Raw genomic sequence first — 19,388 nt, 5'->3', positions numbered from 1 at the left:
CGACTTGAGAGAACTAATGTTTTAAATACTAATTTGAAGTATAAAAAGTATTTTTTTTATATAAAAAAAATAGGATGTTGGAGATATAATAACTCGGATAAACATAACATAACAACCTTAAACAACAAACCATTTTACACTTTATAACCTGAAAAATAATAAGAGAAGAAAAGCGATTGTGATAGGATAAGAATCTAATGGTTCCATTTAAAAGCATTATTTCATTTTTTCATTGGATGCTTTCCAATTAGTTAAACGAATGTGCACCAACAAGTCATTTTCTTTTTATTATTGTTTGATGATATCTCTTTTAGTATTAAAATTTAATATAAACAGTGGGTTTTTACATTGGGGCCCAGATCAGGATATCACAACCATATATATATATATATATATATATAAACCTTAAAGACTTCAATAGTTTCATCAGTGTCGGTGGTCTGATTTCTGATCACATTACTTGTCACCCTTCAAAATAAAAAAGATGAAAACTTTAATCAATATGTATATATTTATATCACAGATTCTAATTTGATCAAGTATAATGAATGTCCTGGAACAAATTTACCCTTTTTGTTTGTTCTTTTTTCATGCACATGCATATAAGCTTTAAACTTTTATCTATGGTTGTTTTTTTATAGGGACCCTTATGAAGGACAATATTCCATTATCGAATCTATACAGGTGTCCATAAAGTCAGAGAAAGTTAGAAAAGAAGGCGAAATAAAAGAGAACTTATGTGATATTGGTTGTTTGCGATTAGCTTCCTATTGGTTGTTGATTAAATTTTTGTTTCTGGTTCTTGGTTTAGTGGTTTTCACTATCAAGCAATATCAAAGGCAACAACAGAGAAGAAGAAGCAAAAAGAAAAGGATAGAAAACTGTGGAAAGTGATTGTTTTGGAGATCTGGATTTTCCAGCTTTAATGGGAAAAATGATGAGGTTTCAGCATCCGAATTATTATTATCAGCCTCTTAGAAGAGAAGCAATTGCTGGGTTATTTATGTTTCTTTTCCCAGTTTTTTTGCTTTCTTTGTTTACTCCATTCAGCCATGCTTCCCCTTCGACGTTCTCGGTATGTTCCTATATACATACAGACAGACAGACATATATATGCATATCCTTATCAGAAATTTCCTTTTGTCTCTCATGGAAAATGGTTCTTGGTTCTAATTTTTGTGGAAAATTCATGGAAATGAGAAAAGGGAAGTTTGAGGATGTTCAATGATAAGTTTACAGTTCACTAAAGAAGTAAAGTATGGATTAATTTAAGTTTATTTTACCGACAGAAAGTTTATGGATAAGTGGCAAGCTTATGCAGCTAAGTGTCTGGTAATCATTTTGCTTTATTGAAAATTATCCCAAATTAGAATTCTTTGTCTTGGTAGTTAATTTGCTCGAACTGGAAATTTGTAAAATGATGGCCTGCAATTCAGCTTTTCTTCCATTCTTGTAAAATTTCTTTAGCCTTTCCACGTTTCTCAGTTCTCTTGATGAAATTAAACATTTTCTCTCACAAAAAGTATAAAGGAAACAGATTTTAGCAGTTCTTTATGCAGAGTTCCACCATTAATATATTGGTAATATAGTGATTTGTGCTGACTGTTGAGTGTTTTAGCATGATAAATGCTCATAGTTTGCTCTTTGGGAAGGAAATGGAACTTCGATTCATGTGGTTTGTTGTAGTATTGCTTTGTTTAGGAATGGAAATGACCTGATTGTTCCCTTTGGTGCTCGTTGCAGGAGTCAAAAGTCCTGAAACCTCGACATTTACCTTTACTCGAGAGTGCCTTACAACGTGAAAGTGTGAGTTGATGTTCCTTAAGCAGCACTTTGTGCTTCCGTGTGACCGCGTCTGCATATGTTATGATTTTCCTTTTATGACAGTATATTGATTAGTAATTTTGCTGTTTGATTTGCTTCTGTGTTTTATATTCAGTCCAATAATGAACCATCTGATCTCTGGGCTCCTTTGGCTGACCAAGGGTGGAGACCATGTCTTGCATTGGTAAATGCCCCATGTGAGTGATCAGCGATGCTATTTGGAGTTGTTTCTTTATATTGTTAAAATCATGAGTCAGGAGACTCAAGTTTGCGGTTCCTGATCATGATACTTAGATTTTCTTGGATTTTTCCCTTTGATTACTTTGAGCAGCATTGCCCCAGAAATCTGAAGGATATCTTCAGGTCTTTCTTGATGGAGGACTTAACCAGCAAAGAATGGGGGTAGGTCTCATTTTCATTTTAGGTTCTCTAGAGGAGTCGAGAATTGCAGAACATTGAATAATTCTGGTTCTCCTGATTAAATTCCATTTTGCTGCATAGATATGTGATGCTGTTGCTGTTGCTAAAATATTGAATGCAACACTAGTGATCCCACATCTTGAAGTAAATCCGGTATGGCAAGATTCAAGGTACATATGTGTAGAAGAAAATCATCCTTTCAAGTTCTTATTCCAAGTGGAAATTAGTTCTCTCCCAAGTTTGAGTAGGCATATTTTTTCTGAAGTAACTATTTTCCATGCAGTTCATTCATGGACATATTTGATGTGGATCACTTTATTAATGTATTGAAGGAAGATGTATCGATTGTCAAACAGCTGCCCGATGAATTCTCTTGGAGCACAAGAGAGTATTATGCTACTGCTATTCGAGCCACCAGAATTAAACGAGCACCTGTTCATGCATCTGCAAACTGGTATCTCGAGAATGTCCTGCCTGTACTTAAGAGGTTGGCTGCAACTTGAACCAATTGATTGGAATACACATTTTCTGTCTCTTTTGATAGTTTCCAGACATATACATAATACAAGTACTCTCTCTTGTATGCTCTTGTCATGGGACATTAGACATAAACATGCGCTGTGTGATTGGTTTAAATTCATAGCCAGTGAGCGTACAATGCAGATTTCACTGTAATCTAATAATCATGTTCTGTTATTTTTCCAGCTATTGGATTGCTGCAATTTCTCCTTTCTCTCACCGTTTGTCTTTTGACAACTTGCCAAGTGAAATCCAGAAACTCCGTTGTAAAGTCAACTTTAAAGCGCTTGTTTTTGTTCCGCACATTCGCGCACTTGGAGATGCCCTTGTCCATCGCCTCTGGTATCCTCTGGCTGAGAGTCAAGCACTTACGATTGACGATCTTAGCGGGAACACTGATCGAAATGACAAACAAAGACCACAGAAGTTTGTAGTGGTACACCTTCGGTTTGATAAGGTATATATAATTGGCTTATATTGTAGATAAAGAATCTTGTGTACATGGCATTGTTTACGTACACATGTACATGTACTTCAATTTGAAATACCATTGTGCATGTTAAAAGATATCATTGTTCCTATGCAGGATATGGCAGCTCATTCGGCCTGTGATTTCGGTGGGGGTAAAGCTGAAAAGTTGGCTTTGGCCAAGTATCGGCAAAGGATTTGGGGAGGGAGGGTTCTCAATTCTCAGTTTACTGATGAAGAGTTGAGAAGTCAAGGTCGTTGTCCGTTGACTCCTGAAGAAATCGGACTGCAACTGGCAGCTTTAGGTTTTGATAACAGTACACGTCTTTATCTTGCTTCCCACAAGGTACTTTGTCTTAGGAATTTTGGTTTTGCAACGTTACTTTTCTCTGCTACCCTTTCACTTGAAACCTTTTTCAAATCTATCGTGCTACATTCATCAAATGGTCATATATTTCAGGTATACGGTGGGGAAGCTAGGATATCCACCCTACGAGAGCTGTTTCCGATGATGGAAAGCAAAAAGACCCTTGCCTCTTCGGAGGAAAGGGTCCGTATAAAAGGAAAGGCTTCGTTGTTAGCAGCGGTTGATTACTATGTCAGTTTGCATAGCGACATATTTGTCTCAGCTTCTCCTGGGAATATGCACAATGCTTTGGTGAGTATTCCTGGCTAAATGCCAGGGGACAGTAAATTTCTTTTGATGCAGTATACTTGTTCTAGAAGATATCTAAACCAGAACTTCCAGGGGATTTGAATGTAGAGTGTGCCAATAGACGGTTTCGGTGTACTTATGGCCATAGTTTGTGTGTTTATATGCTTGTTTTAAGTTTATTCACTTTGGGAGTCCAATTTTGAGAACCTTTGAGTAAATTCTGCAACTGCAGTGTTTTTTGTTACTGTCATTTCCTTTGTTTGGCCAAGTTAGTATATACAATTCTGCCTACTGATGCTTGCAATGGCATGCAAACAGATGGGACATCGGACATTCGAGAACATGAAGACCATAAGGCCAAACATGGCTTTGTTGGGCCAACTCTTCCTTAACAAAAACATCACTTGGACAGAATTCCGTCAGGCAGTGGTTGAAGGGCATCAGAACAGACAAGGGCAACTGCAGTTGAGGAAACTGAAACAGTCCATATATACATATCCAGCTCCCGATTGCATGTGCCAAGCTTAATCCCTGAGTCTCATTTTATTGGTATGCTTAAAGAAAGTGAGTTACCCTTTCTGTATCTAATTGATTTTATTACTGCAACTATTATTTGTAGCTTGTATTGGTATCATAAATAAGATGCGATTCTATTTCTCCCACTAATAAAAATATTAGATCTACTGTTCTTAGTTAGTATTATGTAGCTCGTTGCATCGACCAGAATTTATATCAGCATGGGGCCGTAAACATCAAATTGTTGTGGTTCGTATTATGGACTGCGGAGTGGAGTATGCAGCCTATGATTCATCTCAGTAGACCTCGATTTCGTTTGTTGCATGGCTCTGCCAGTGAAGCTGTCTGTACAACTTTCTTTTTGGTATATCATTACAGTAAACAAATTTTTATGATGGTGTATTACACGAAACATCTATGTTTTGAGCAAGAGATTTGAGTTTTTACTTTGCAGTTGACAACATTTTATCCGATTCAATATTCTGGTAATTGAAGTTGTGTAATTCTTAAGATGAATGTTCTCATACAATGGAAGAAAGAAGTGGCTTTGTTTACTTGTAAAATTCATCTGAGTGTAAAAGATGTACTGGCACTTGCAAGTTGTTCAAATAAAAACTCTTACAAACATTACTCCAACCAAGTGTTAGCTTAAGCAGCTATTTGAAAGTTGCTCTGAATCCATGGAATAACTGCCACCCTAGAAGTCAAGCCAAGGTTTCAATGTGACTGCCCCATTCAACGATTCCAATTATATTGTATGCATAATTTTCACAGCAATTTTTGAACAAATGGACTGCCAAATCTAGGTTGTTTGCCAATATTTTGAACCATGCAAGACAAGTTTTAAATTAGATTTGCCTTTTGATTCTAAAATCATCAAGAAAATTAAAACTCGGAATAATGATATATCAACAATAGCTTTTAAGATGAAACAAGCTACATTTTATGAATAAAATCGGAAGAGTAACTGGAAGAAGAGGATACACATGTATGGGGGAAGCTTGATGAAATACTTCACTGCAGGTTTCAAGAAGTGTCAGACAATGCAAGTCGTGAGCTTCGGGGGATTGGTAGTTAGCTTTCAATATCTCAACGATAATCAGAGTTACTAGATTTGGGTCGGATCTGACTATCTTTCTTATCCTCGGCAGTTGATCCATTTCGGCTTGCGGAAGCCACCTCTTTTGCATCTGTTGTGCGCGGAGTCATTTCTTCCTCGATAGGCAGTGTTCTCTTTGAGCCCTCTAATGCAACACCAAGAACTATGTTTTCCTCCAAGGCAGGTCTCGCTATCGGTGGCTTAGACACTGGCAGCTTCTCACCACTTTCTGTTGAGGATACAGAAGCATTATCTAACTTGCTGCCTTGCCTAGCAATTTTCTGTTGATTGTCAGTAACTCTTTTGCTTTGGGGCACATTATTGGAGATTGAATCCATCACCTCTTGGTCGGCATTAGATGTTTCTCCAGCATTAGAACTTGTCTTCGGGGCAGATTTTGAAGGTTGCTTAACTTTATCATCGGTCTTGGGATGTGGTGATGATTCGAGGGAAGCATTATACTCTTTGTTTTCAGAATTTGGACTTTCTACAACCTTAGCATCTGCTTTGGGTTCAGTTAATTGTGCTCCTTTGGATTTGGAGTCGGGCTTTGGTGTTGCTCCAGCCTTGTCTGCAGCAGGCCGCACTGTGGTTTTACTGTCTTGTTCTGCGGCTGGTTGTGAGGACATGCCTTTTGTTCTATCCTCACCACTGATCTTGTAAGAAGGTTCAATCACTAACAGAGGTCTGTTAGGTGTCACTCCACCAGGGTTATAGATCGAGTCTGCAAACGGTACATTGTCCAAGTCGGAATCATTAATTCTTTTCTGCACAGTGCGAATTGGTGTTGCAAGCCGGGCACAGTGATGGCTGATGACTCTAAGGAGATCTAAAAGTATAGCTTCCTGCATCATCAACAACAAATAAGATCCACTCAAATATATTCATTAAACTTGCTGGAAGAGATTTTCACATACAGTAATATAAATTGAACATAATCAAAAGGCTTTTTCCCCAAAAGGAATCAAAAGAATTTATAAAGTTATGGTCGACATCTAATGCAGGCATACCAGCAAAATAAAGAAAACCAAAGGATTCAAATAAAAGCTATGCTTCCAAAAGATTGTATTTATGCCCGGCAAGTCAAGAAACAGAGATCCGTGAATATGGGATGGATTCAGTTCACATACTTCTATTAAGTTCAATTAACATTTCCAAGAACAATGTACTACAGTTTTCCATTGGTGCACTAAACACCTTGAAATCCACTTGCACAGGCCACGTTTATCATTGAAAGGTATAAACTATAGTAGAGACTTCCTGTTACCTTGACACATAGGTACTCTTCAAGGTGGGAAGTCTTTACAAAACAGGACACCAATATCTGTCAAATAAGGAGGAAAAAATTGTCAGGCATTTCTGATACAATAAATAGTGCATCTTACATCTCAGGTCTCCCCTGTTAGTTGTAGAATGTATTAGATAAGTTCTGCAATCTATTATAGATGTGATTTGTGTTTACCTACTTGGGGTATAAGTTTGATATCCATCAAGAATTTAGATAAGTACTACTCCTATGTAAACACTAACCTAATAGGAGACTACAGTTGTAAGATTCAGCCTTTTTAATCAGAGTATTTTCTCTAAGTTTTTTTATGAATGAGAAATAAGAAAGAGTAAAGCACTCTTCTTTTTCTCTAAATCTTTCACTAGTAATAAGAGATGTTTCTTCTTTTCTCATTAGGCAACTCTTCAAAAGCTTACAAGACGTTTCTCATACAGAAAGGGACACGTAAATATGTTTATCATGCGTCTTGTATAAAGATCTTAAGAGAAAAGAAACTGGAACAAAAATTCTTGGAATATACAGATGCTCGAAAATGCTTGAAAAAAAAGTTAATTAAACAAGCACTGAAGATGGCATAAGGGAAATGTCAATACTTTGAGGTTAATATGATCAGACTTGACAATAATAGAGTAGCTTTAGGATTTGATATATTCAAATCAATTGTGATTTTATTTATCCTTTTTTTCCCAACATAACCAGGTAAAAACACAATAGAATGGTAGGTAATATGTCTATTAGAAAGAATCAATTACTACAGCCAAATTGGAAGATGACTTTTGGTTGATATGATTTGAATAGAACAGGTATCTAACTGCCTCACACCCTTACGCTACTGACATAAAGCACAAAAAGAGAAAGGATGAGGTGACTTCTTTTACTGTTTCTTGTCATTGCTTATAGAAAATCTATCAAAGTCAAATAAATGACTGAAAAACAAATCAACAAGTAGATTTGATAATAAGGTCAGATGTTTAGCACGAACCAAAAGAGCCTGATTTTCAGGGTTGATCTTTTCCAGAAATACTCTTCTGTGCAATCTCTGCTGCTCAACCTGAGGATTCTTAGCCAAGACCTTGCGCATGTCTGCAACTATATTCTGCACAAACAAAAGGGATCCAAAACAATTAAAAAAAATGGAAATGAAAATTTATTGTCTCCAAAGGTGAAATAGAACTTCATACAGTTATGGGTAACTCCTTACATTAATCTTATGGACATCCAAGTGACTGATGGCCAGGTGAGTTTTAATGCGCCAATGAGTTTTTTAACTGAGATTTCTCACAACATTTACTGTAAACTTGTGGTTTGGAATGTGAACTGCTTCACGATCTTACTCTCTTATTATTGTTGGGGACCACCAACCAACATGCTGAATATGAAAAAAATCAAGACCCATATAAGAAAATCCACAGATGAAGCACGTTGTTTTCCAGTGCACTAAGGTAATCACATCATTAGAAACTAATCAAAAATTGAAATCTAATACAAATACCATAACCATTTTAATTTAAGAGCTCCATGCCTCACCATTTTCTTTAAAAAGTAAAAACTTATTAAGAGCGGGCTCAAGTACAAACCTCAACAGTACCAGAAACTTCATACCCCTCGATCTTTGTTTGAATCCATTCATTCAAGACAAATGGTCGAGTTGCATGAATCATTGCACTTGAGAGGAAATTTGTGAATATCTACAACAAACATCAAACTGTCAAGTGCTGACTGCTGAGAACATGCATATACTGGTACAGATCAAAAAGGGATCAAGAAAAGTGCAGATAGAACAAATAAGTTTGGAGTTCCATTTTTGTTTGATTTAGGAGATATAAACATCAATTTTATGTTGGTCTTAGCTAGAAGATTGAGCTTGTGTATTGATGATATAATGAGTCCGTCTCAATTTGCTTTCATTCTGGGAAGGAATATATTGGACTGCTTGTTTATAGCAAATGAAAGCATTGACTTTTGGAGGAAGAAAGGGTTGAAGGGAGTAGTTTTTAAAGTGGACTTCAAGAGAGCCTATGATTTGGTTGATTGGGATATTTTGATGAAAATTATGAGCAAAATGGGGTTTGGTGAAAAGTGGAGGTCATGGATGTATCAATGTATGTCTTCAGCATCAATTTCGGTTCTAGTAAACGGGCCACCTACAGAGAAATTTCACACAGCGCTGTTTAATTTGGCCGGTGAGTTACTGCATTTGTTGCTAACTAAAGCAGTTGAAATGGGACTGTTTTTAGGTTTCGATCTAGGTGTTCAAGATAGGGCATTTAAGCTTTCGCATCTGCAATTTGCAGATGATCTTATAATTTTCAGTAAAGGCTCTACTCATGATTTGAGGAATGTTAGAAGAGTGTTATTAATATACGAGTTACTGGTGGGGCTGAAGATTAATCTTGTTAAAGAGCAGAATTTATGGTATCAATGTTGAGGATGGGGTGTTAGCTACTTGGGCTAATGATATTGGCTGTTCGGTAGGCTATTTCCCATCAGAGTATCTAGGTTTACCCTTGAGGTACAAGAGAAATTCGGCGGCTATGTGGGAGCCAATAGTGAAGAGATTTCATGCTAGGTTGAGTGGTTGGATGTCTAATTCCCTATCGCTTGCAGGAAGGGTGGTGTTGGTTAAATCAATGTTGTGCTCGCTCCCCGTTTATTTTCTTTCCATTTTCAAAATTCCAGTTGCTGTGCTAAAGAAACTTAATTCTATCATGGCTTCATTTTTGTGGTGGGTGTGGCGGATAAAAAAAATATCCATTAGTTAAATTGAAATGCGGTTAGTAAACCAAAAAAATTGGGGGGTCTAGGGGTCCCAAATTTATCACTCTTGAACAGAGCATTATTGGGGAAATGGGTATGGAAGTTTGCATCAGAGAAAGAGTCCTGGTGGAAGAGGGTGGTATGTGGTGTATATGACATGGATCCGAAATGCATTATGATGGGGAATTCATGGCCAGCCCGTGCATCATGGATTTGGAGAGGTGTGGTTAAAAATTTCTTTACCGATGATGGATTTGGGGATTGTGTTAGGAAGAATTTGCGTTTGAAGACAGGAAAGGGAAATTCTGTGCAGTTCTGGAACGATGTATGGTTGGGTGAAGTACCTTTGAAATTCAGTTTCCTAGACTCTATGTTCTTTCGAGTAACAAATTGGGTAAAGTGATGGAGCTCAGGATGAATAATGGCGCTGGTTGGGTGTGGGACATTCAAATGAGGAAAAATTTGGCGGATTGGGAGGTAGAACAGCTGCTGCAGTTGATTTCTATGTTGAACAATATTTCTATATCTCCATGTGAGGAAGACTGTTGGATTTGGTCACGGAATGGAGAGGGTTGTTTTTCAGCTAAATCTTGTATCAACATTTTCTTTGATCAAGATGGTTTTCAGCAGAAGGAGGAGATCTGGGAGAGGCACATTTGGGTAGAGATTGCTCCTCCACGGGTGGAGACATTTGTTTGGCAAGTTGCCCATCACAGAGTGGCGGTTAAGGAGGAATTACTGGAGCGAGCTGTGGCAGGGATTGATGATCCTTTATGTTCATTGTGTGGTAGGGAAGTGGAATCAGTTAGTCTTCTCTTTTTGCATTGCGAGGTAGTATGGGGTCTGTGGTCCAGATTTTTGAATATCTAGAATTTGTCCTTTGTGATTCCAAAGAATATCACTGACTTTATTAATTTTTGGGATGATTTACTTCCGAACTCTTTAATTTGGAAATTTATTCCAAGGGCGTTGATGTGGTCAGTGTGGAAATGTAGAAACGAGGTTATTTTTCAGAAAGTAAAGTTGGATGTGGTGAGACTGTTTTTTATTGCTCGTTTTAGAATAGCTTCCTCTGGTTTGTTGCAAAGTTCAAGGATGTGCATATCCCTTTAGACTCACTAGTGGATGATCTAAAACTTGTTGACTTGGTGGGAAGACAGGGAAATGGTAACTCTACACCAATTTGCTGGGTTCCTCCTCCGGATGGGTTCTTAAAGCTAAATGTTGATGGATCGATGACAAATGGTTGGGATAAGGGAGGTATTGGTGGACTGATTCGGGACAGCAAAGGTATGGTGCTTCAATGTTTTTCAGAAAGAGTTGGAGGTGGTCCTCCTATCTTGGCAGAATTATTGGCGATTAAGAGGGGGTTATGTATTCTAGAAGATTTAAGTTGTGTTCTTAATCAGAGGTTTATTCTTGAATCAGATTCAAGAAATGCTCTGAAGTGGATCAAGAGTCTGGGTTCATGCACTCCTATGTTTCAATTATTGGTGAAGGATATAGTTTCTCTTATGGCAGGAAAGGATATCATTATCAGGCACATTTTGAGGGCTGTAAATTGGGAAGCTGACAAATTAGCTAAAGATGGGATAGGGTGATGTTATGGTTTCTGTCTGTTTCGGTTGAGGTGTAGGAAATTTTACTTCCTATGTTTAGCTGTTGTGTTTAAGTTTTATGTAATTATTGGTGGTGTTAGGCTGTTAGCAGATGTTCAGGGTCTGCCTTGGTTGTAATATTGATTCATCTAATAAATTTTTAGGCACTCTTTTCCTCCTTTCTTTCTCCTTCATGTTACTTTCATAACATGGAGGGTGAAAAAGGGGATTTTTAATGAGGCCTAATCTTCTATCAAAAAAAAAAACATCAATTTTATGTTTCCTTAGTAACAAAAGTTATACTTCAGTATTTTAGAAGGCTAATCTCCTTTTTATTTGATTTCCTTTATTTTAGCTATTTAGCTACTTTGTTTGTTTTGTAATTTCAATTTGTTGGGATAGTTTTTCAGTAGTCATTTTAGCTGCCCATATCGATGAGGTATTTCAATTTAAATAGCCTTCCTTCACATTCTATGTTCATTTTCTTTACTTGGGATAAAAGTTGAAGTACCTTTCCTTGTTTTTTGGGTTTCTTTTCAAAAGTATTCCAATCATTTCCAAATTGGCTGGAAAATTTCACGATTTGAGTCTGAAGGAGGTTCCGTTCCTATCATTTTAAGAGCATTTTTTCCAGTTTCATAACTCTAATTCAAGGATGCTATTGATGCATGATCACAGCTCAAGCTACCTCTTAGTTCTACCTAGCATTGTTAAAATTTACAACCAGTCCTAAATCAGTCTCCCAAACCTACCAAACCTTAACCAAGTCAACACCAAAGCAACCTCCAAGCTTCAATTGCAACCATATATCATTGCTCCCTTTTCTAGTTTTCCGCTCACAAATCTGAGTTTCTTTCTAAACAAACCTATAGTACTAACCATCTCTCATTCAATTAAACCCTATAATCACATCTTTTTGCCTATAATACAATCATATTTTCAAGATTCAAGGAACTCCATATTTCTGTTCTATTTCATCTGTATATTCTTCATAAAGTACACTTATCTTTTGGCCAGAGATAAACTACAGTTAACATAAAGAAAGAAAGCACTGTCCACTGCGACAAAGTAATGTGATGGAGAATGGGTAAATCTGTAAATTGAAATGAACCAGTATGAAGTGATGTTCAGTTCTACCTCACGGCCAGCAAGAGTCAGCAAAACTGTCCCTAGACCTCCAGCAGTTAGCCACCTTTGAGTAGAGAAACCCAGCAACTCCATGAACAATGACACAGCAGCGACCCAAACTGCAGAGTATAAAGCTTTCCCTGCAAACTGGAAACTCATCTGCCATAAAGGAAGATGAGTTTAAGAATTAGTAAAAAGGTTCACAATTGCAAATCCGGTTGTTCTAACAACAACCAGAAAAGCATGTAAATAAAAAATAATGAAAGAGAACTGATCACTGATGTGTATGATAGGTTTCTCAGCCTCTCTAATGGATGGAAGCATTAGTGTCACAATTCATATGCACTTCTGTTTTTAGTAATAAACAATAGCAATCACATGAATATTAGTAATTAATATCATTGTTTTATGTTAGAGAAATCAAACCCACATTTCTCGTATCGCTGATCTCACCCGTCTCCATCAAGAATTTTTGCGCTGCAAAATCATTTATCAATGATGTTTAATGATCAAGGAAACAACAGTCAGGGAGCATAATCAGCATTCAGAAATCAGTTTTAGAAGAAAAATATTCTGAAACATTATAAATACAATGCATTTGCAGTTCTAGCCATAGATATGAGGTCCATGCTTTTTTTTAGCTTCTAAGAAATTATTATGCTTTTTCATGTCCTTTCACATCTGATAAAATTATTATGCTTTCATTAGATTAATTCAGATAGACACACTTCAAGTAAACAAGCTGGAACCAGATTTCGGTAATAAAATTTTCTGATGAGTTTGCCGGAGACAATTTACTCTAACCATCCTCATCAAGCATTTCTTTCAATTTTTTAGGGGAAAAAAGAAAGAGAATACATGCTTACCTCGATAAGCAATATGAAAAGGCCAGCACAGTTGACAATGATTGTACAAAATTTAAAAGCCGTTGCTTAATCGATTGGCTGGCTTCTGTAGGGAGAACCAATGGATCCAGTGCTCTGCAGGAAGTACAGCAATAAGACGCATGCCAGTTGAACGGTTGGAAACTAGATTTTCATTTTATAGCAAGAAAATACAGAGCCACTTTAGCACTTTAAAAACTCATGATTTTGACACCTGCATATGAGTATTGCTCCAGTCCACAGCAGCAAAGGTTGAATATAAGAAATTGTAATTGAATGTGTTCTACTCTTCTTCCAGCTACTATCACTCTTCTGCAGGTAATCTTATAACATTAGATAATCCATTGATCCAAGTTATATAGACATGTAATGAACCATGGTAAATAACATAATTGAGTACTAGAGAAGTGAACTTACACGAAGAATTCCTTAGAGAAGTCAACATAAGCCAAATTCCATCTTTGTTTCCTATGCTTATATCCTTCAATTGAACGTTCTTGCTATGTATTTTAAGACTAGTTTTTAATATTTTCAGATTCTTAATCTCACTTATATTTTCTTTTAGTTTGAGACTGTTGCATTAAACCAATTCAACTAGATAGGAGCGTTTAAGTGTAAAGAGTTTCAATTTTAGAAAAATGAGTGAGAGAGAGAAAAACGTAGAGAGAGAGAATTTTAAAAAAAAGTCAGTTCCCGATGAGTGTTGGTCGGCGTTTATCGACAATCTGAGCAGGAGGGTTTCTCGTCATACTCTTAAGGAATTATTCTTAGTCCATGGTCCGGTTATGAGAGTTTTCATTCCCAATCAAATTAGAAATCCTAAGTACAGATTTTCCACCTTTGCTTTTGTTCATTTTAAGAGGGAGGAAGATTTAAGGAGGGCTGTTGATGAGTTAAATGGGATTGTGATTGATGGAAGGAAGATCTTAGTTAGTCCTGCCAGATTTAAGGATGATCGTTCAAGGTCAAGGGTGGTGCTTACTTCTTCAAACGAGGCTTCAGGTCAGATTTTTGCAGATTCTTCGAAATCAAGAGAAAGAGAAAAATATTATCAGAAGTAGAAGGGACGATAGAACTTATAGGGATGCTCTGATGTCAAATGGGATTACAAGGGGGTATAAAGAACTATTGTCTGAGGATGTCCAAAGGAGGAATGTCAAGAAAAACATTATGGAGATGCATATTCCATCAGAAAGTGCCAATTGGGTGAAGAGGTCGTTAACAGGGATTATCAAATACTCGTTTCAAGTTGAGTTCATTCGGAATGCCTTATTTAAGGAAGGCTATGATGTTCAAATTGCTAGATGGGGTTATGTTTGGAACTCTTGCGTTTTAGTTCTCAATTCCCATGAGGAGATGCTGGATTTATGGAGCAAAAAGGAAGAGGTTTTAAAACAGTGGTTTGAACGAGTGGAACCTTTACTGAATGAGGCCGGAGTTCCCATGGCCTTCTGCATGACAGAATTAATAGGGGTTCCTTTGTTATGCTGGAATGAATCTTTCTTTGAGAAAATGGCTGGAGATGGGGCAAAGTGGTAGGTATTCATGAGAGTACAAGGAAAAGAGAAGACCTTACAATGGCAAGAATTTTATTGAGGGTGGAAAGCCCCTTTGATGTTCCAGAGGTGATCACTCTTGGATCTTATGGAAGATCATTCAAAGTAAGTATTAAGATTGGATCAGCAAGTGAGTATTCAAGTTCGTTTTTCAGTAATTTTCCGGTGGAGGATTCCGATGAGGCATTTTCTGAAGAAATTAGGTCTGAGGAGGAGGTAGACAGGCTGTTGTCAGATCATGGGGAAGGGGAGGCAGGTGCAGCAAGGAAAAATCGTCTGTCAGTGGACAATTGGATTGAGCAGGGTGTGTTCAGTGGTTCTGGAGGAGTTAGTGAGAATAGACAGCTAGCAAGGCTTCCCTTAGATAGGAAAGGTATTAATGTAGTATGCCAGAAAGTCAAAAGGTTGGGAGTCTACAAGTTGGTGAGTTTGCAGGTTTGGGGATTAGAAGTCAACATTATTCGGCTGATGGGTCTCAAGCCCATTCTGAAAATTCTGGGCAGTCTGGGTCAAAAGATTTTTCGGGTTTCATTTCTGGGCCAGCTATATAGTTAATAAGTTTGGGGATTTTGTGGAGAACCTTAATTTAGATGGGAAAAACAGGAAAACGTTTAAAGTATTGGAGAAGAACCCAATTACAGAGAAGGTGGTTAATGCAGAAATAGAGGCTGAAGAAGAAAGTTTAAGGTTGGTTGATCCGGTTACAACTAATTTAGGAAACATCTCAAGGGGGAGACAGTTACACTGCTCTAGAAGAAAGGTCTCATCTGAGAGTGAGGTGCTGGAAACTAGAAGTTTGAGCAGTTGCAAAAGGGTCTATAGCAGGTCGAGGGATAGAAGATATTGGTATGGAGATTTGTTGAACTTTACGAATGAAAAAGGTGGCACCAAGGTGGGGCAGAGGAAGTTGGATGTGGACTCCAGCATTGCAAATCAGATTTGTTTTTCAACAGAGCTCATTGCTGATGGAGTCTTCTTCCTAGCTCTGTTAATGGTCTTGGGGATGGGACCGTAGAGCGGGAGATTGAAGGTACTGTTCTGAAGGTGAATGCTTAAGACCCAAATCTGGTTTGTTAATTAGAAGGAAGAGGAGAGCTAGAAGGATCCTGTTTCGAGAAGCTCTTGACCAGGTGAGCATTGATACAGCATCCTCCTCAGCTTTCTCGAGTTTATTGAAAGAAGCTGTTGAAACTTGGGAGGTTAGTAAGCTTTTGGGAGTATCTTTTAAGGAAGGGAAAGAAGCATTTTGGAAAAAATCATAGCTCTAGAGAAAGGCTTGATTGGGATTAATCAAGGTTTGGTGATTGAGGGTTTTGTTTGTACCTTGTTCCCTTTATGAAGATGTCAAAGTTAGTAATATGTTCATGGAATGTTAGGGGTCTGGGGAAAAATGAAAAAAGGGCTGTTCAGAATTTAGTCACTAGCTTAAATCCTACTTTCCTTTGGTTACAAGAAACTAAGACTGAAAAATTTAAGAGGTCTTTCTTTAGGAGAAGTGGGATTAATAAGCTTAAAGGAGTTTTGGAATCTCCTTCAGTTGGATCAGCGGGGGGCCTGTTGTGTTGTTGGGATGACATCTTGAGTTGGAGAGTCAGTTTATTAGTAGGAGATTTATAGCTACCTTTGGTAAATTCCGGAATAAAAACTTCAGTTGTGGTTTCATTAATGTATACGGTCCAGCAGTGGAGGAAGAGAAAGCTGATTTTTTTGAAGAATTAAGCAGTTTTCTTAGTGGACAGAATTTTCCAGTTTGTGTGGGAGGGGACTTCAATGTTTATTTACAAGAAAATGAGAAGATGGGCAGAGGCCAAAGTAGGAGCTCAATGGAGATCTTTAATGACTTCATTCTTCATACGGGCTTAATTGATCTTCCTTTGAATGGGGGAAGGTTCACTTGGTGTAATAACCAAGAATCCCACGTTTGTAAGATTAGATCGTTTTTGGTTGACAGTCAATTTCTAGCGTTATTTCCGGACATTTCACAGTCTCTTCTACCAAGATCATTGTCAGATCACAATGCCATAATTCTTGTGAATAAAGGAGTGGACTGGGGTCAAAACCGTTTAGAATGTTCAACTATTGATGGATGAGGAGGGTTTTGAGGATATGGTTATTTCTTCTATTCAGAGTTCTAAGAAAAGTCAGAAGAAGGCAGGTGCTTTTAGTCTTTTAAGGAGTGCCAAACATGCAATTAAAAAGTGGTCTGGAAACAGAGATAAGTATCCAGGAGACTTGATTTCTGAGTTAGAGAAGAAAATTTCGAAGATAGAGGCTGATATTCAACAAAAGCAGGGTGCTGTCGATAGTGAGGTATTAACTGAGTTGAATAATTGTAGAGCAGAATTGTGGAAGCTGCACAAGATCCAAGAGCAGATTTGGTTTCAGTATTCGAGATCTAAATGGATTGAAGACGGGGATCGCAACACTAAATACTTCCATTCCTGTGCTACGGTTAGGAAGAAGAGGAATGCACTGGTGGCACTTAATTTTAGAGGAGAATAGTTGAAGACCCAATTGCTATTAAGGACATTGTGAAGGATTATTTTTTTAAGATCTACAATAACCGATCTACTCTAGAAATTGATGAATTAAATCTGGATTTTTCCAGAATTTCTTTGGAGCAGAATCAGTTCTTAGAGAAGGAATTTTCAGAGGAGGAAGTTTGGGATGTTGTGAAGTCTTGTGGAAGTAACAAAGCTCCGGGTCCCGATGGCTTTAATATGGGTTTTTTCAAGAGGTTTTGGCAGGTACTTAAGGAAGATATATGACCTTCTTTAAGAAGTTTTACTTGGGAAAGGATTGGGAACATGGAATAAATCACACTTTCATCACTCTTATTCCGAAATTTCAAACATTGGTGGTTTGGGACGATTTTAGACCTATTAGCTTAGTGGTGGTTTGTACAAGATCCTCTCTAAATGTCTGTCAAGGAGACTTAGGAGCTGCATTTCAGATTTGATCAGTCCATGTCAATTCGCTTTTTCCCCGGTCGACAAATCTTGGATTGTTCCCTTATAGCCAATGAAGGATTGACTTTTGGAAGAAGAATGGTTTAAAAGGATGTGTTTTTAAAGCTGATTTCAAGAAGGCATATGATACTCTTGACTGGCCTATTTGTTCAGAATTATGAAGGAAATGGGATTTGGTTCTAGATGGATAGGGTGGATTTCGAAGTGCATCACTTCAGCAACTGTTTCAGTCTGGTGAATGGGGTTCCAACCGAGGAAATCCCAATGGCTAAGGGTCTTCGTCAAGGCTGTTCGTTGTCTCCGTTGTTGTTTAATATAGTTGGGGAACTATTGAATTTATTGATACTTAAAGCTGTTTCAGGGGTCTCTTTTCGAGTTTGATGATTACAATGGGGAGAAGAATTTTAATTTAACACATCTACAATTTGCTGACGACCTTATAATATTCTGTGGTGCGTCGAAAAACAGATCTTGAATGTGAAGAGGGTGCTTCGAGTGTTTGAGATTATTTCTGGACTTCAGTTGAACTTGAAGAAGTGCAAATTGTTTGGGGTGAATTTAAGGGAAGAGGAAATTAAGGATTGGGCAACTACGATTGGATGTTCAGTGGGTTATTTCCCTCTGAATATTTGGGACTCCCTCTTGGTCCACACAGGAACTCTAACATTCTGTGGGATCCAGTGGTTCAAAGCTTCAATAAGAGGTTAGCAGGCTGGAAAGGCTCTTCTTTGTCACTGGCGGGCAGCTGGTTTTGATTAAATCAGTCCTATGTTCACTTCCTATATACTATTTGTCATTATTTAAGGTACCAGCTTCAGTATACAAGACCCTAAACTCTATTATGTCAAATTTTTTATGGGGTGGAGGAGGTGGGAGAAATAAAATCCATTGGGTAAGCTGGTCCAACGTTTGTAAACCAAAAATTGAAGGAGGCTTGGGAGTTCCTAATTTAAATACGATGAATAGGGCTTTATTGGAAAGTGGGCTTGGAGGTTTGCTATGGAGAGGAAGGCAGTTTGGAGGGAAATGATTTGCACTAAATACAAATTGGATTCTTCATTGATGCAGCTTGATAGTAAGGTTTCTCCTAAATCTCTTGGATATGGAGATCTTTGGTGAATATCATTTTAAAGCTGATTCGATGGGCTGTAGTATCAGAAGCAATTATAGCTACAAAATTGGCAATGGGAGGAATATTCGGTTTTGGCAAGACAATTGGGCATTGGATCATCCTTTGAGGGTCATGTTCCCTAGACTATTCTCTATTGCAGTGAACAAAACCGGAAGATTATTTCAGTTTGGGGATTACAGTTCTGGGGGCTGGTTTTGGAACGTCCAGTTGAGAAGGGAGTTGAATGACTGGAATGAATGGTTAAACTTGATGGCTGTTATTTCAGAATTTTCTGTTTCTACTGATGCGGTTGATGGACTGTTGTGGAAGGGGAATGGAGAAGGGGTTTTCAATGTTAAATCATGTGCCAATCTATATTATTCGGGTATTTGATTTGGAGGAAGCTAATTTTTGGAAATCTATTGTGGAGGGGCATGCTGCCTCCAAGAGTGGAGACTTTTCTTTGGCAAGTTATCTTAAAGAAGCTGGCAGTGAAGACAGCTCTGGTTAAGAGAGGTGTTCAGGGCAAATATTCTATGTGTCCTTTTTGTAATCTAGAAGAAGAGTCTTCATCTCATCTATTTTTTTCATGTTCG

The 19,388-nt window shown here is 37.7% G+C and overlaps 1 protein-coding gene and 1 pseudogene across 1 annotated transcript; one reads left to right on the top strand and one right to left on the bottom strand.

The window, feature by feature from the left end:
* The first annotated feature begins 784 nt into the window (after positions 1-784).
* Positions 785-4,855, top strand: LOC120141891 (O-fucosyltransferase 39-like). Its single transcript, XM_039156653.1, has 11 exons — positions 785-1,075; positions 1,744-1,806; positions 1,940-2,021; positions 2,156-2,226; positions 2,326-2,414; positions 2,528-2,731; positions 2,950-3,220; positions 3,350-3,577; positions 3,692-3,889; positions 4,205-4,435; positions 4,594-4,855. The coding sequence occupies exons 1-10, from the start codon at positions 926-928 to the stop codon at positions 4,412-4,414; spliced, it is 1,566 nt and encodes a 521-aa protein (XP_039012584.1). The 5' UTR covers positions 785-925; the 3' UTR covers positions 4,415-4,435; positions 4,594-4,855.
* A 424-nt stretch (positions 4,856-5,279) lies between these two features.
* On the bottom strand, positions 5,280-13,178 carry LOC120141860 (annotated as a pseudogene).
* Positions 13,179-19,388: the final 6,210 nt, after the last annotated feature.

Source organism: Hibiscus syriacus, unplaced genomic scaffold (genome assembly GCF_006381635.1).
Source record: "Hibiscus syriacus cultivar Baekdansim isolate YM2019G1 unplaced genomic scaffold, ASM638163v2 tig00110814_pilon, whole genome shotgun sequence".
NCBI classification, from domain to species: Eukaryota; Viridiplantae; Streptophyta; class Magnoliopsida; order Malvales; family Malvaceae; genus Hibiscus; species Hibiscus syriacus.
Note: the sequence above shows the minus strand (reverse complement) of the source record. Positions and strands in the feature narration are given on the sequence as shown.